Below are 18157 nucleotides of genomic sequence, written 5' to 3' on the forward strand. Positions count from 1 at the left end.
GAGGGCAAGTTGGTCAGGATAATATCTATGACGGTGTCAATGTTTACGTATTTAGGGTTGTACCTGATGGGGTCCTTGATAATTTGTGTGAGATTGAGGGCATCTAGCTTAGATAGTAGGACGGCCGGGGTGTTAAGCATATCCCAGTTTAGGTCACCTAACAGAACAAACTCCGAAGATAGACGTGGGGCAATCAATTCACATATGTTATCCAGGGCACCGCTGGGAAATGAGGAGGGTCTATAACAGGCGGCAACAGTGAGAGACTTGTTTCTGGAGAGATTCATTTTTAAAATTAGAAGCTCGAACCGTTTGGGTATAGACCTGGAAAGTATGACAGAACTTTGCAGACTATCTCTGCAGTAGATTGCAACTCCTCCTCCTTTGGCAGTTCTATCTTGATGGCAAATGTTGTAGTTGGAGATGGATATCTCAGAATTTTTGGTGGCCTTCCTATGTCAGGATTCAGACATGGCAAGGACGTCAGGGTTGGCGGAGTGTGCTAAAGCAGTGAGTAAAACTAACTTAGCGAGGAGGTTTCTGATGTTAACACGCATGAAACCAAGGCTTTTATGGTTACAGAAGTCAACAAATGAGAGCACCTGGGGACACACAGGGACTGGGTTAACCTCTACATCACCCGAGGAACAGAGGAGGAGTAGGATGATGGTACGGCTAAAGGCTATCAAAACTGGTTGTCTAGTGCGTTGGAGACAGAGAATAAAAGGTGCAGATTTCTGGGCGTGGTAGGATAGATTCACAGCATAATGTACAGAGAGGGGTATGGTAGGGTGCAGGTACAGTGGAGATAAACCTAGGCATTGAGTGACGATGAGAGAGGTTGCATCTATTGAGGCACTAGTTATGCTAGGTGAGGTCACCGCATGTGTGGGAGGTGGGACAAAAGAGGTATCTGAGGCATGTTGATTGGGACTAGGGGCTCCGCAGTAAAATAAAACAATGATAACTACCCTAAACAACCGTATACAAGGCATATTGACATTAGAGAGAGACATAAAGTGAGGCTTAAAGCAATCACAGGTGTTGATTGGGAGAGCTAGCTAAGACATCAACGGGTAAGACAACAGCTAATCAGCTAAGACTACAACAACAGGTAAAATGGCGATGAATGGGCAGAGAGGGTCAGTAAATTACACACAGGGCCTGAGTTCAAGGCTGGGGCCGACAGATAAACAAAACAAACCAAATAGAATTCCGTGATTAATGAACAGGCATCAGCTATGTAGCCAATTGATCATAGGGTCCAGTGAACAGCAATAGATGAAACAGGGAAGCTGTGACACGGCGTTCATAAAGTTAGCAGGCCGGGGCTAGCAGAAGTGTCTTCACCGACGTCCGGCAAAGGCCGGTTGAGGGCACATCGGACGGAATTACGTTGGCAGACCAGTCGTGATGGATTGACGGGTCCAGGCAATTGGCAAAATAGGTAATGCAGCTGGAGTAATTTCCTTTGCTAGCCGGGAGATGCGCCTGGCTCGAGGCTAACGGGTGCTAGCTTCGGGACAAGGGCGTTAGCCACTGTAGTCACTCGGTAGCTGCTCAAAATGGTTCCAAATAACTACTGTGGTTACTTGTTGTTTTCAGAAGTAAAATAACCACACCGTTTGTAAGCATCAATAAAACGTTCAGTTTATTTATTTTGTTTCTTATTTTTCCTAATGTGCTATTGAAATCAGATGCATTCTGTACATAATTAGGTACAGTAGTAGGACATTTCAATTGTTGACTTTTCTGAAGTCATAGACATGGGTTATCACACCAGACATCGTACTCAGTATTGTAGGTGGTGGGTACAGCAGAGTTACATTTAGTGCACTTAGCATTATAAATATAAAGCAGACATAAAATGAAAATAGTGCAATATTACCCCGTCTTAAACAGAAGAGGAGTCTTGATAGTCTCAGCTACTGTCTTGTCAATGATAGAAGACTTTGTATTGCATACAGAATTTAGGTATGTCTGGAAAAACTAAAGCAAAACAATAGGCATTGATAATTGTGAAAAACATGTGCCTTGGATATCCATCAATTTGACTTATATTGTTATTTATATAAATTACTTGCATGAAAAATGTCATATTTGCAAGTGGTATCGATGCTGATTGTTGTGTTTCAGTGGTAGAACTGTGCTTGGTTGGTGTGTATGTTTTGTAGTTCTCAAGTCTCAAGGTTACGTTACAGTATGTCTAACGACTGACTGTCTGAGGTCGCCATCTAGTGGTCTACAGACATATCCTTAGACTAAGTATAAGCCAGGCTTCACACAATTTCTCAAAATTGTAACATGTTGGGTTAGGGGTCAATCAATAGAGGCAATACTCAAGATGGTTCCAAATAACTACTGTGGTTGCATCTGAAACGGCATCTTATTTCCTATATTTTGTACTATATAGGGAAAATGGCAAAAGGGAAAATGGTGCCATTTTGGACAGATTCCACGTTTCATACTAAAAATGGAGAAAATACACAATTTATGTATAAATACATGCTTATGAGGCTTTGAAGACATGATCAAGTAGACCTACAGTACATTTTCCAGATGATTTTCTGTCAACAGTTTATAGATTTTGTGCACCTTGTTATCACTGAGGAAGAACTGAGAATGAATATTAATTATACAATACATGTAAGTGACGTTAGAGTGCATACATAATGTAATTAATTGGCTACGCAAGTCATCAGTTCATTTTCTCTTCAGAATGAGATGTGAAAAGCTCCAGTGACTGACTATGATCCTGTAAAGCCCTTCTACTTGTAAAATAAATATGTGCTTCTACTAAAATAAATAGGATTTATCATGCACATACCTTCGATTAAATAACTGTGGTAGTAATTCACGTAAGTCATATACAGTTTTGTAATGATATAGCAACAATGATCAATTAATGGCACGTGTGTGTTTTTCTATAGTGAGATGCATCCTGCGCTGTGATTTATGGTCTTGTTTGCTTGGGAAAGCTTCAGGTGTGTATTACTACAATGCAAAAATGTACATGTAGCTCCTGTAAGGGTTGGAAGCTCATAAAAATAGTTTTTGATCTACATATTGGCAACATATCATCATTCTCCTTGTCCTCAAGCAGAGCACTGTACTAGTGAACATATCTATTTTATTCAGATACATGAGTTGACATTTGGGCGATGGTATTACGTTGGATGACATTCAGTAACGTGTTACTTCGGGTGTCATGACACAAGCCCAACACTAGAGGTCCCTCGCTCCCAACAAAAGAAAAACAGGAAGTGAAACGGACAAGCTTGGATAACAGTGGAACAGGTGGATAGGTAGATTTACATCATAATTCATGAGAACTGAATTATTGTGGAAGCATAGTCTTTATAGGCTACTCATCATTGAAGTGCTGGGACTTTAACTACAATTTTTTATCAGAACTTAAACTGAACTTGTTATCAGAAGTCGCAATCAACTGCTTATATATGTTGAGTGTTATGTAGTTTCTGAGGAGAGAGCAGGTTGGATCCTGACAGGTTGAACAGTGGGAGGAGAGATACAGTAAAGTCCTGTAATGTGGGCTGTACAGTGATCAGGCATGCAAGAATACATTAAGGAGAAACTGGAATTGGTTTTAGGGAGAGTTTTTCTGTGTGCCCTAAATGTTTTGAACTTACAAATGGTTAATGAATCTCCTCAAGTACTGATGATGTTTTTGGTCATAAAAATAAATAAATAAACAACGTGCGTGATCTGACTCCTATCTGGGTGCCTGCCTGCGTTCAGATTGGTGAATTTAATGGCTAAGCTACTCTGACCTCCTGTTGATACATTCTGTTGAAACATGATAAAGATACACAAGAGCTGTAGATGGCAATGTGCAAGTTTGTGCTTTGATGTGCTTTGATTCATGCATACTTTATTCCTCCGTGTCACCATATAAGGCCTACAATACCAGTCTGTTACGGGAACACAATACCAAACAGGCCATGAAAAAAAAAAAGCTGTCAAGCAAGAGAACGCAAGCAATAAAGGAAGAGAACAGTTCTGGTCATTACATACGGTACTGACCAGGTGCCTGAACACATCGGAACACGGTGGTGCCCAGTGTGCCCTAATTACAGCAAACAATTTGGTCCAATCTTTTAATGGCGACTCACAGAAAATGGTGGTGGCGGAAGCCATCCAGAAGTGGTTTCTAAATATGGGAGATATGTCATTGTCCTTCATTGCCATGTTCCTCAGTACATCTTTAGAAAGCGTAAGAAGCCTTAGAGCTTTAAAGAGAGGAGTTGTTGATTGTGGGGGGCTACTGTACTCTACCCTACTGTACTATACTCTACCCTACTGTACTGTACTCTACCCTACTGTACTGTACTCTAAGCACATTCATAAATTCCGATTGGACAGTGATTTTAGGAAGAGACCTATGCCACACTATGCAACAGTCTAAGCATTATTAAGCATTAGATTACACTTGTTGTTTCAGAGTGTGAACTGTCTAAGACCAGACCTGGACCAACCCATCTGTGTCTGGAATGGCCTGCCCTTAGTGAAAACACATGGGCTGGTTCAGTGGGTTTTACATAACTGTTTGGGTGCTATCGCTAAGTGGTTTTGAGTGCTAATAGCGGTGAGGGTTAGGGTGGGGGCGAAGAGTGAGATTTGGGGATGTAAGGGGCGAGAGGGTTTGGTCTGGGTCAAGCTGGAGGTCCGGTCACTGCTCTGGTTTGTTTTCCTGTTGCGTGCTGTTGCAGTGATTGGCCCTGAGAAGCATCATGTGGCTGTGGGATCAGTCAGGGGACTCTGGGAGGACTCTCCAGCAGGGGGCAGCGTGGAGATGGGGGTCCGTCTTTATCAGGGGGTGGGGGGTGTTCTCCTCTTCCTCCTCCTCGTCATGCTCCTCTTACTGCTCCTCAACCTCCTTCTGTCTTTCTCAGATGCAAGCTGCCCTGTCCCCCTGTCGTCCACCTCCTACCTCTCCAGGATTGAGAGGGGCAGGCCTGTGGAGATGGTGCCTATCCAGACAGGAACGAAGGCTGCGGACCCCTGGTCCCCCCATGACCCCCAGTGACCTCGGACTTCTGACCCCTTACCTCTGAACCACATCAGTGGCTGCTTCTTATAGAATAAAACAGAGTAGAGCAGAATAAAGAAAAATGGTTCTTCGGCTGTCCCCTTTTTGGTTCCAGGTATAAACCTTTTGGGTTGCAGGTTAGAACCCTTTTTGGTTCCATGTAGAACCCTCTGTGGAAAGGGTTCTACATGGAACCAAAAAGGGTTATTCAAATGGTTCCCCTATGGGGACTGCCGAATAACGTTTTAGGTTCTAGAGAACAATTATTTTTTCTAAGAGTGTAGGGAGGGATAGTGACTGCTGAGGGGGTCCTACTCACCCAGGTATGTGTCTGTGGTAGCTAGGTAGTGATCATTCTATTAACTCTTGAGTCTCTGAGAACTGGAAACATAAAAAGACAAGGATGAATGAGAGAATAGCAAGCAACAGATTGACCACAGATTCAGGGCCAGATTCTTTGGTGGCATACAAGGTCATATTTTTTTTCTTCCATTCGCCCTGCACAATTTTTAAAAAGACATGCATGGAACCTATTGGTCTTCAAACATCATGCTGAGAGGAGCTCGCCTGTTGGCTGGAGTTAGCAGAGGGCGGAGTGACCACGCTTTGGTCCAATAGGGGGTTGAGGGGGGTGGAACAGGGCAGGTGAGTGGCGCGCCAGTAGATGTCCAGGTACTCTGCCAGGTGTTCACATGCATCCTCCAGCTGGTTCTCATCCAGGATCACATCAAACATCTCCTGAGAGATGAGATACAGTGCATTCATAAAGTATTCAGACTGCTCTACTTTTGCCACATTTTGTTACGTTACAGCCTTATTCTAAAAATGGATTAAATAGTTATTTCACCTCATCAATTCAGACCCTTCACTTAGTACTTTGTTGAAGCACCTTTTGGCAGTGATTACAGCCTCGAGTCTCCTTGGGTATGACGCTAGAAGCTTGGCACACCTGTATTTGGGGAGTTTCTCCCATTCTTTTCTGAAGATCCTCTCAAGCTCTGTCAGGTTGGATGGGGAGCGTTGCTGCACAGCTATTTTCAGGTCTCTCCAGAGATGTTCAAACAGGCTCAAGTCCGGGCTCTGGCTGGGCCACTCAAGGACATTCAGGGACTTGTCTCGAAGCCACTTCTGCATTGTCTTAGCTGTGTGCTTAGGTTGTCCTGTTGGAAGTGAACCTTTGCCCCAGCTCTCTGGATCAGGTTTTCATCAAGAATCCCTCTATACTTTGCTCCATTCATCTTTCCCTAAATTCTGACTAGTCTCCCAGTCCCTGCCGCTGAAAAACATCCCCACAGCATGATGCTGCCACCACCATGCTTCACCGTAGGGATGGTGCCAGGTTTCCTCCAGACGTGACGCTTGGCATTCATGCCAAAGAGTTCAGTCTTGGTTTCATCAGACCAGAGAATCTTGTTTCTCATGGTCTGAGAGTCCTTCAGGTGCCTTTTGGCAGGCTGTCATGTGCCTTTTACTGAGGAATGGCTTCCATCTGGCCACTATACCATGAAGGCCTGATTGGTGGAGTGCTGCAGAGATGGTTGTCCTCTGTCAGAGTGACCATTGGGTTCTTGGTCACCTCTTTGACCAAGGCCCTTCTCTCCCGATTGCTCAGTTTGGCTGGGCGGCCAGCACAGCCAAATTAGGAAGTGTCTTGGTGGTTCCAAACTTCTTTCATTTAAGAATGATGGAGGCCACTGTGTTCTTGGGGACCTTCAATGCTGCAGAAATGTTTTAGTACCTTTCCCCAGATCTGTGCCTCGACACAATCCTGTCTTGGAGCTCTACGGACAATTCCTTCAACCTAGAGGCTTGGTTTTTGCTCTGACATGCACTGTCAACTGTGGTACCTTATATAGACAGGGCTGTGCCTTTCCAAATCATGTCCAATCAATTGAATTTACCAAAGGTGGACTCCAATCAAGTTGTAGAAACATTTCAAGGACGATCAATGGAAACAGGATGCACCTGAGCTCAATTTTAAGTCTCATAGCAAAGGGTCTGAATACTTATGTCAATAAGGTATTACTGTTTGTTATTTTTTATGCATTTGCAAATATTTCTAAAACCTGTTTTCAGTTTGTCATTATGGGGTAATGTGTATATATTGATGAGAAAAAAACTTTATTTAATCCATTTTAGAATAAGGCTGTAACGTAACAATAATGTGGAAAAAGAGATCTGAATACTTTCTGAATGCACTGTAGATGGCAACGTCAAAAACCAAACTCAAATTAACACTTTATCTAAATGGTAAGCCTCAAGGGAATGATGCTAACACCCCTAACTGGTGAGGGCACGCATTCCATTAGAGTGGAAAGACAGTACCTTACACTTTGTGATTGTTGCACAATGGAAATAAATGTTTACGTATTATTTTCATTACATACGGGTGGACACTGTGCTAGTTTGTCTCCTGCCATCATCTGTACGTTGAGGTGTTTACTTTGAGATTTCCCCCGAGATTTGATGAGCCTCTGAAGAACCTGGAAGAGGGGAGAAAAATATTAACTGACTGACTGGCTTACTGGCTGGCTTTACTGGTTGGCAGACTGGCTGACTGTTTAGCTGACTAGCTGGCTGGCTGGCTGACTGGTTGACTCGTTGACTGGCTGACTAGCTGTCTGGCTGGCTTATTGGCTGACTCTCTGGCTGACTAGCTGGCTAGCTGACTGGTTTGGCAGGCGGGCTGGCTGGCTGATTGTCTCGCTGGTTCTTTTGCTGACTGACTGACAGTGTGCAGGTAGTGGATCAGTCCTTACCTTTGGAGAGGACACCTTAACATAAACGATGATAGGAGCCAGGGATGTTTTGAGGAGTTGTGTTGGGTGGTTGATGGTGTCTGCATCCAGAACTACGAGCTGTAAGGTCTTAGCCAGCTCAAAAATTCTCTCAATCTCACTCTGGACCTCAGCTACCACCCCAACATACACAGAGAATTACAGTCAGGTGGCACAGACCAACAGAACCACAGAAGGCACAGTAAGTACAGAGAAGAGAGAAGAGAAAGTATGATGTTGGTCCTGAGGGATATAGTACAACCATCAACACAGCTGTCTAAACGATTTCCCACAGGACTGACTGATGGCTATTCCAGACCCAAAATGAAGATGAACATTTGAAAGCTCCAGAATTTTAGTAATTAAAGCTGAACAAGTCATCCTCCACTCACCTAGACTGGAGCGTGTGTTGGACCTCTCCATGATGGCCTTCTTGTTCAGTACAGACCTTTTGGCTAATGACAGATCAGCTGTCACCCGTGTGATAGAGATTCTGAAAAGATAGATACATTCAGATGGATAGATTCAATTTAATTGGACTATTTAAGAATACAATTCCAGCCACACAAGTGGGTACACTGCATTCAAAATCAGCAAGCATTTTCACAAAACAATTTGACAACTTATTCCATAGTGGTTCTGGCTGTACCCACCTCCCATCAAACCTGTGTTTCAGGAAGTCAAACAAGGCCTTCTGCATCATGTCCGTTACCTGGAACACAGAGGGGAGGATGATGATTGGTTAGGAGAGAGCACTGACCCCTGAATGGTCATGGCCAGAGTCACAGAGCTTTTAGAATGGACGTCATGTTAGTGTCCTTATTCGTGACATTTTGGTGGTATAACAATATGAGACCGCCTCTGACAATTCAAAATCAAATAGGTAAATGATCCATGCTATGACCATCTTAAAACAATTCCACATTCCTCCCCCCACTCTCCTAACCTGCTACGAAAAGTCCATTCTGGTCAATTCTGACGTAAACTGTATACCATCTAGTCAAAACGATCGTTCGCCACAACATGCTCCCTGGACAGAAGCTTCCTACACACTGTTGTCCATATATGGAATAGTCTTCCAGGGCATGTTATCGGTGACATCACAGACACTGGTCTACAGGCCTTCAAATGCTGACACTTCCTGAACACACCACCCTCCCGATCACAACAACACACTTACCACCCCCACTGACCGCTGAGCTGCAGTGAACCATAGGATTGGACAACTGGATACTTATTAAGCCATCCACCATACCCCCCCTCTCTTCAGGAGGACACACTTTTTTGCCACATCTACATACATTTTACCTGCATGGTACTTTTCTATACAGCAGTCACATAACAATAATACATTACCAAACATCAGCTCTTTAATCCCCCCCCACCCCCTTAGCCACTCTCAGCCCATCTCACCTATCACCATAGACCTCAGCTCTTTTATCCCACCCCTCAGCCACTCTCAGCCCATCCCACCTATCAACATAGACCTCAGCTTTTAATCCCACCCCTCAGCCACTCTCAGCCCATCCCACCTATCACCATAGACCTCAGCTCTTTAATCCCACCCCTCAGCCACTCCAGCCCTTCCCACCTATCACCAGACCCAGCTCTTTAATCCCACCCCTCAGCCACTTCAGCCCATCCCACCTATCACCATAGACCTCAGCTCTTTAATCCCACCCCTCAGCCACTCTCAGCCCATCCCACCTATCACCATAGACCTCAGCTCTTTAATCCCACCCCTCGGCCACTCTCAGCCCATCCCACCTATCACCATAGACCTCAGCTCTTTAATCCCACCCCTCAGCCACTCTCAGCCCATCCCACCTATCACCATAGACCTCAGCTCTTTAATCCCACCCCTCAGCCACTCTCAGCCCATCCCACCTATCACCATAGACCACCTCTCAGACCATCCCACCTATCACCATAGACCGCCCTCGTTTGGTTTCCATGTGCTATATATTTTTCATTTGTGCTGTGATGTTTTACATGAATTTTGAACCTATCGCATAGTATCCACAGATTGTGAGCTCAAGATGAAAACATTTCCTACGAGTATTATTATATTATTGACTGATTGAATATGGATTTCTAAATTACCCAACATTGCTATTTGTAAGGTTCATTTTAAGTGAATGTTGTGATTTTTTCTGTGACCAGAAACAAGCTACATAGGAGCAATACCAATAATCTTCGCAGCAAAATCTACAGAGCTGAGATTGTTGTATGCATCAGTGGAGGCTCCTCAGAGGAGGAAAGGGAGGACCATCCTCCTCAGTGAAATTTCATAAAAATAAAAATAGTGAAACATTACAAAAGTTATCATTTTAGATAAAGCTGTATTAAATATATTCATATGTCACCAAATAACTGTTTAAAATACACTGTTTTGCAGTGAAGGTCTACAGTAACTTCAACAGCACTGTCTGGGGTAGCACCATTGTGTAGCCGGAGGACAGCTAGCTTCCGTCCTCCTTTGGCTACATTGACTTCATATATGGTAATTATGACCACAGTCAAAAATGTTGCAGTATGAACTGACATGTTGTCCATCCAATCATAGAATTAGGATTAGAGAATGAACCTAGCGAGTTATATTGGGATTATGCCACAGAGCATTATGGGAGTTCTGTGTGTTGAGAAGCTTGGTGACATTGTTGGATAGAGATTAAGAGTGAAAAGTGATAGTTGACCATTTTTAAAATATTATTCAATTCAAATGAGTTTTTTTCAATTACAGGAGACGGAGGAAGTATATTATAAATTGTTTTCTTGGTTTTAGAACTTTATTTTTGTGTCCAGCTAGTGCAATTTATTTAAATGAGCATTGCTAACTTCAGTAGATAGCTAGCTAACGTTACCAGCGCGATTGTGCAGTTTTCTCCGCCAGAATGGTAGAATGGCCAACGCTGCCGAAAATGTTGTGGTCTTTTTGTTGAAGAACCTCTTTCACTCTCTGGGGTACACGATGCGAATTAAAAATGAGGGTCGAGATAAGTTTCATGAAGAAGGATGAAAAGGTGAGTGCGTTCAACACCAACTGGTATCAAAAGTATAGCTGGTTAGCAAGAAGGAGCCTTTCTTCAAGCTGCCTGTATTGCTGGCCTTGCCCGCTCTTTGGAAAATCTGAGCCTTGGTCAAAAGGTGGGTACAGTGACCATCATGACGAAGGTCTGTGTATTCAAACTGCGCGACACTACGAGAAAGTTAGAAGAAACAGGGATGTTCTCAAGCGGCTTATCAACACCACTGCGTTTTTTGGGCATGCAAGAATGTTCTTTTAGAGGACACTTACGAGAGGGACAGTTCCTCCGACAAGGAAAACTACAAAGAGCTCGCAGAGTTAATTCCACGTAACAATGCTTTACTTGCAGAAGATATCCAACTTTCGACTGATTTCATAGCTTCCATCGCATCATCCATTTCGCGTGCCCTCAAGTAGGCTTTCCATTTTCCTCCGGTTATTTATTTAGCAAAGATGAAAACACATAATCACTCCGGACAGACACGAACAAAAACGAATGATGTAAGTGTTGCAGCAGCCTAGGCTACACCTAAACATTAGAGATCTGACATGCTGTATGGGATGAAAGCTAGACAATGTTTCAGTCTGATCAACTGTAGGCTACTAACAAGAGCAGATGCATACAGCCTATGTTCCCTGTCCATTTGTTCAGGGTAAACTAATTGGTAACGTTATGTATTTATAGTCCATTTGTGTATCAGGAGAAAATATGAATGTGATCAAATTTGGTTTATATTCAAAATTGGGCTGGCTAGGCTGCCTATACGTTTTCAATCCAAAATTATTAACTGGAATCAATCAATCAACATAATAGTGATGACAGATGTGAGTACATTTTTTACAAGGCCTGCAGTTGCATATAACTTCATGATGCAAACATTCCAGCAAACTATAAGACCAAAGACTTAATTGCAACTTTTCTATTGAAATTGGTTGTGGTAAGTTTTTTTGAGATACTGTATGAATACCAAGTATGTCTACTTCACCATCCGCTCGTTGAATTGGTAAACTATCGATACGTGATATGGTACACTTGTCATAATTAGGTTTTAGTCCAGAGAGACAAGAAAAGTGATCAAAATCTTAAATGAGACTGTGCAGGGATCTAGATTGCGGACTTAAGAAAAAACTTGAGCCATCGGCAAACATCGACCTGATTTCTAACCCCTTGATGTTCTTGTTGGATCTAGCATTTCGATGGCGATAATAAATAAATATGGAGATGGTCAACTGAATGTCACTTTATATCTGATTTGGCCATTGTTCACCAACAAACCTCTCTCTCGGCCTCCCCTTCTCCCTCCCACTCTCCCTCTCTGAAATACTTAGAAAGTCAAGGAACCAACATCTCTATGTCCTTTATTAAATAAGGACAGATCTATGTGTGTGGTCTGTTTGTGTAACTATAGGAAGTAGACAACATGGGTCTGAGTGTTCCTGTCTTTCCATCTCACTGAAGACAATGTTAGTCTGACTGTGGCAGTGGAGCTTAGAGAGCGGTAATCTCTGTGGAGGAGCAGACAGAGAAACCTTTGCCTGGCCCAGCCTGTGTGTGTGTGTGTGTGTGTGTGTGTGTGTGTGTGTGTGTGTGTGTGAGAGAGACGAGGAGTGGCCGCCTATAAAAATAAAAAGATGCCTTGTGAAATAGGGGATAAAACCAAGAACTCCTACTGCTGCAACTTCCCTGCTGTCTTGGAGAGGGAGAGAGGGAGGAGAGAGGGAGAGAAGGAGAAAGGGAGAGAGAGAAAGGCAGAGAAAGACAAAGAGAGAGAAAATGAGAGAAGACAGAGAGAGACGAAGAGAAAGAGAGAGAAAGACAGAGAGAGGGAGGGATGGAGAAGGAGAGAGAGAAGGCTGACGTATGCCTCCGGAGCATCCCCAAAGCACATCACGAGAGAAATGCATAAATATTTCACAGACACACAAAACAAACGGCTTGGCTCTCAGCCTCCGCAGTCACACAGGAGAGAGAGAGAGAGAGAGAGAGAGAGAGAGAGAGAGAGAGAGAGAGAGAGAGAGGTGGAAAGAGGCAGAGAGAGGCAGAGTGAAAATGTTAAAGGAGAGAGAGATTTCATCTAATTATATGCCTTATAGTTGTGCAGACTTGTGTGTTAGGCACAAGCTAAGTCAAGCTCATTACAGTCAAATGGCATGCAGCATCATCTTATCCCTTATATCCCTACCCATCTATTGTAATCTGTATGGGGCATGTACAGTGTAAGACATAGGCTACGTGTTGATTTTCTTTGTGATTGTGAGTGGGCAGCACATGATTCATATAGTTACTGTATCATAATGTAGTGTAATTTGATCATAATAAGTTTATGGGGTTGGCCTAATGGGCTAATGGAATGGAAGTTTGTGTGTGAGCGTGCATACTTGTGTGTCTCTGTGAGGGTGTGTGTGCGTGCGTACTTGCATGTGTGTGTTTCAACCAGCTTCTCACCTCATAGCCTTTCAGGGAGGGCCCCACCAACACCACCGGCCTCATGGAGGGAACAACATCATAGGGTGGGAGATGCTCCGTCTGCACAGGAGACACACACACTGGGCTTGGAACAACTTATACTTTAAAGACCATAACAGAGCCCAGAGTTTTTCCTGGACAGATCATGTGGTCAGGGAAAACTCTGAGCCCAAGCATAACCTAACCTCATACAACCACCTGGAAGTCTTGCAAGCTTACATTGTGTTTCGCTTAGGGTTGCAAAATTCGTGGAACTTTTAATAAATTCCCTGGTTGTCAGCTCATTCCCTTCTTATTCCGGGAGCCTCCAACCAGGATTTTGGGAAAATCAGGAAATGTATTGAAAATTCCCAAAATGTTGCTACACGGAGCGATAATCAGCCTGGTAATTACGAAGCTAAGCATAACCCCCCCAGTCATTGAGAATTAGATCTACCAAAGTGTAATTAAATAAGAACAAAAGACTGTGGAGTAGAGTATTTTACACATCAAGAAATCAAATCAATCAAATTGTATTTGTCACACGCGCCGAACACAACCTCATCATGAAATACGTACTTACAAGCCCTTAACCAACAATGCATTTTTAAGGAAAATAAGAGTTAAGAAAATATTTACTAAATAAACTAAAGCAACCACGAAAAAAAGAAGTCACAATTTTTTTTTACAGAATAAAAGAACAATAAGGAGGCTGTATTCAGGGGGTACCATTTTTATTCCTGGATCTGACACACAGTAGAATAACCTGTATGACCAACATACCTGCTTTGGCTTCTGTTTGGCTTGTAAAAACAAGAGAAAACAGATTTAGCATCAAAGCAAAGACGCATGTCTATTTATGGAGAGCAGATGGTATAGTGTCTGAAAAGAGGATATCCTGTGGCTCCCTTTGATACCCATTCATTCAGTGAAAAACAGCAACACTGTCAGGGTTGGAATCTGAATTTCAGGCATTCTTCCTGAATTGACTTAATTTCACTCGGGATACTGCGCACATGGTTGAGTCTAATGACTAAACAGGCTTTTCGACATAGCGTAGTATAGAATTGTATTGTCCCTCCACGACGGACATTTTTCATTGCCATCACTTCACATGAATCAGGTACGAGAAGGAAGCGTGAGGTCAATCACCTGCAGATGGTGGTGTGGACCTCCAGCTGGACGATGTGTTCGCTGCTTTCCTGCAGGACAGCAACATGGTGCGTGAGAACAAGTTGAGGATTCAAGAACTATACAAGCATGTTATCTTTCCTTGAATCCTCTCCTTGCTTAACATAATATAATAAATACATGCCATTTAGCAGACGCTTTTAGCCAACATCATGCATGCATACATTTGACCTAAGGGTAGACCCAGGAATTGAACCCACTATCCTGGTGTTGCAAGCACCATGCTCTACCAACTGAGCTGCCAACTATGCTTCCAACTGTGCTTCCCTCTGTCATGCAAGGAATTCCTTGCTGACGTTTTGAGGAGGCAGGGAGAGGATGGTAGAAGAGGACACAAGGAATCAAGGAAAGAATACTGAGAAAGAGATTCTGAATGTAGCATGGGGATGTATGAGAGAGGATGAACCCTGACCTCTGTGCCTGTTTTTGTTCCTGTTTGATCCGCATGGCCTCCAGTTTCACCGGGCTGGGGATGAAGGTGATGTCCGCCCCCTCTTTCACCAGCCGACCGATCCACCAGTCATTGCTGTATTTCTACAGACATAGAGACAAAATGGACATCAGTCAAGTCCAAATGAAATTGCTGTCAATGCTGTTCCAACAATATGGCAGCAGTGGTGAATGTGGCTATATAGTGACAGGGACAGGGATTGTTAGTGATATAGTGACAGGGATTGTTGATGATGATGCAGACGGAGCCCCACTCACCTCTTTTATATGTAGAAAGTCTTTGGTTTCAAAGTTGATAGCAGCACCTTGGACAGGACAGTCCCCATCTAGAGCCCCACAGTAACTCACGTTGGTCTTCACTGCAAATGCTACCGGTTTCGACTGGGGAGGACAGAGAGAGACACAACATATATAAAGTGTTTATGAAAGGATTCTGTTACCTGACAATATTCCATCCAATGGGGATCTCTCCTTGGCTATCTGGACCTGAATAACTGCTTCATCTTAGTTGCCTGAGAACACATTCACATTTACGATCAGAGGAATAGTTGAGGGGAAAAGAGAGCTTGAAGAAGGGTCACTCCCATTAGCTCTCTCCTGCTGCAGTTGGGCCTGAATAAACTCTACTGACTAAAGTTGAACTCTTACCATAACTCAGTTGGGCCTGACATTTGGCTTCAAGCTAACTCACTAACTAAACTCCTGACTGTGCTTACTAACTCTACTAATTTTGGCTCTCTGACTAGCGGGTGGAGGAGAGGTTGCCTACCATGGCTCTCTGACTAGTGGGTGGATTAGAGGTTGCTTATCTTGGCTCTCTGACTAGCAGGTGGAGGAGAGGTTGCTTACCTTGGCTCTCTGACTATTGGGTGGAGGAGAGGTTGCCTACCGTGGCTCTCTGACTAGCGGGTGGAGGAGAGGTTGCTTATCTTGGCTCTCTGACTCGAGGGTGGAGGAGAGGCTGCTTATCTTGGCTCTCTGACTAGCAGGTGGAGGAGAGGTTGCTTATTTTGTCTCTCCAACTAGCAGGTGGAGGAGAGGTTGCCTACCGTGGCTCTCTGACTAGCGGGTGGAGGAGAGGTTGCCAATCTTCGCTCTCTGACTCGAGGGTGGAGGAGAGGTTGCTTATCTTGGCTCTCTGACTAGCAGGTGGAGGAGAGGTTGCTTATCTTGGCTCTCTGACTAGCGGGTGGAGGAGAGGTTGCTTATCTTGGCTCTCTGACTAGCGGGTGGAGGAGAGGCTGCTTATCTTGGCTCTCTGACTAGCGGGTCGAGGAGAGGTTGCTTATCTTGGCTCTCTGACTAGCGGATGGAGGAGAGGCTGCTTATCTTGGCTCTCTGACTAGCGGGTCGAGGAGTGATAGCTTATCTTGGCTCTCTGACTAGCGGGTGGAGGAGAGGCTGCTTATCTTGGCTCTCTGACTAGCGGGTCGAGGAGAGGTTGCTTATCTTGGCTCTCTGACTAGCGGGTGAAGGAGAGTAGGCTTATCCTGGCTCTCTAACTAGCAGGTGGAGGGGAGGTTGCCTACCGTGGCTCTCTGACTAGCGGGTGGAGGAGAGGTTGCTTATCTTGGCTCTCTGACTAGAGGGTGGAGGAGAGGTTGCTTATCTTGGCTCTCTGACTAGCGGGTGGAGGAGAGGTTGCTTGTCTTGGCTCTCTGACTAGCGGGTGAAGGAGAGTAGGCTTATCTTGGCTCTCTAACTAGCAGGTGGAGGGGAGGTTGCCTACCGTGGCTCTCTGACTAGCGGGTGGAGGAGAGGTTGCTTATCTTGGCTCTCTGACTAGAGGGTGGAGGAGAGGTTGTTTATCTTGGCTCTCTGACTAGCCGGTGGAGGAGAGGTTGCCTACCGTGGCTCTCTGACTAGCGGGTGGAGGAGAGGTTGCCTATCTTGGCTCTCTGACTCGAGGGTGGAGGAGAGGTTGCTTATCTTGGCTCTCTGACTAGCAGGTGGAGGAGAGGTTGCTTATCTTGGCTCTCTGACTAGCGGGTGGAGGAGAGGTTGCTTGTCTTGGCTCTCTGACTAGCGGGTGGAGGATAGGTTGCTTATCTTGGCTCTCTGACTAGCGGGTGGAGGAGAAGTTGCCTACCTTGGCTCTCTCCAGCTGCAGTTGGGCCTGGCGCTCGGCTTCAAGCCGAGACGCCTCGGGGTCGTCCTCCAGGGACACGTCGGAATCCGAGGGTCTACTAGTGTAGGAATCAGCTGAACCCTAGAGAGAGGGAGGGAGAGACAGAGAAAGAGAGACAGAGAGACATAGAAACAGAGAGACAGAGAGAGGAAGAATGAGAGAGTCAGCCTACAGGAAGGGGAGAAACATAACACCACACAGGAGCCCATTTCCTGTAAACTTACTTTGACTGTATTGCTGATAATGTTTCTATCAATCAAATCCAAGCTCTCAGTGTCACCCATTACTTCAGATCAGATGGCTTTATGTGGACTCCCTGCTCCAGTACCTGAGATGAGCACATTCTGTCCCTTTACCTGCTGCAGGTACCTGTCTGGCCTGGCCCTGCACCCATGTGACCTGCCTAGCTGGGACTGGCAGTTCCAGTTCGTCTTCAGTTCCTGCTTTCCAAAGCAGTCCTCTCTGGGGAGCATGTATGTGAGGCAAGCACTGCAACAACATGCAGTACATATGGTAGCGTTCCAATGTTTATTTACTAAAGTGAATGAAGGGAAACCTTGTATTATATACAGTACGTCTACCGTCGATTGTGCTGCAATAGATGCTGCAACCACATTCAGCCACACGATTCTGAACATACGTGTATCTTCTAATCGAAACAGTATTATCAAGTTCATATCGCCCACCATCAGTAAGTCACCACACAATCACAGCCATAACTTTGGAGACATGAACAGCATAGCCAAGATAGGTATCAAGTTATTAAAATATCTCAACACTTTCGGAAAGAAACCTGGTTAAAGGAAGAGCAGTCCAAGACACTAATTGCCTCGTGGTATCAGCTCACTGTCAGACAAACCTGTCAAGGGTAAAAATACATCTCCCCCTCCTCGGTCAGTCCTAAACCCAACACTCTGTATACTCACCGTCACTGCTTTCCAATCCCTGTCTCCTTTCAGTCTCAGCTGGCCCACACACACCAGAGGAAGACTGACTCCTCACATGCCAGGCTGATACACATAAAACACCCACACACACCACTTCCAAAGCAGCTCCAAATATAGCTCAATAACAACGGCACAGCAGC

At 44.5% G+C, this 18157-nt stretch overlaps 1 protein-coding gene across 5 annotated transcripts; it reads right to left on the reverse strand.

Annotated features, from left to right (window-relative positions):
• Positions 1-1634: 1634 nt before the first annotated feature.
• On the reverse strand, positions 1635-15317 carry cacnb3b (calcium channel, voltage-dependent, beta 3b). Of its 5 annotated transcripts, XM_042303629.1 has the most exons (12): positions 15201-15317; positions 14905-15026; positions 14454-14503; positions 14085-14104; positions 13302-13382; positions 8481-8539; positions 8220-8320; positions 7810-7961; positions 7438-7533; positions 5618-5788; positions 5370-5431; positions 1635-5091 (listed from the first exon to the last, which is right to left on the reverse strand). In XM_042303629.1, exons 2-11 carry the CDS (start codon positions 14937-14939, stop codon positions 5402-5404), a joined length of 795 nt encoding a protein of 264 aa, XP_042159563.1. In that variant the 5' UTR covers positions 14940-15026; positions 15201-15317; the 3' UTR covers positions 1635-5091; positions 5370-5401. The 5 variants fall into 5 exon arrangements, 4 of the variants coding, with proteins under 4 accessions (XP_042159563.1, XP_042159565.1, XP_042159566.1 ...); XR_006079622.1 differs by having other exon boundaries at positions 1635-5094; positions 5370-5788; XM_042303630.1 differs by lacking the exon at positions 1635-5091 and having other exon boundaries at positions 5102-5431; positions 5581-5788.
• Between the last annotated feature and the right edge of the window lie 2840 nt (positions 15318-18157).

This window comes from Oncorhynchus tshawytscha, linkage group LG22 (assembly GCF_018296145.1).
Source record: "Oncorhynchus tshawytscha isolate Ot180627B linkage group LG22, Otsh_v2.0, whole genome shotgun sequence".
Lineage (NCBI taxonomy): Eukaryota > Metazoa > Chordata > Actinopteri > Salmoniformes > Salmonidae > Oncorhynchus > Oncorhynchus tshawytscha.

Coding starts and splice junctions, on each gene's coding strand:
- cacnb3b (XM_042303629.1), bottom strand. CDS start 14,939: ATGCGGATCAAACAGGAACAAAAACAGGCACAGAG. Junction 8,321..8,480: donor AAACACAGGTTTGATGGGAG/GTGGGTACAGCC, acceptor CTATCTTTTCAG/AATCTCTATCACACGGGTGA. Junction 7,962..8,219: donor CAACACACGCTCCAGTCTAG/GTGAGTGGAGGA, acceptor TTGGGGTGGTAG/CTGAGGTCCAGAGTGAGATT.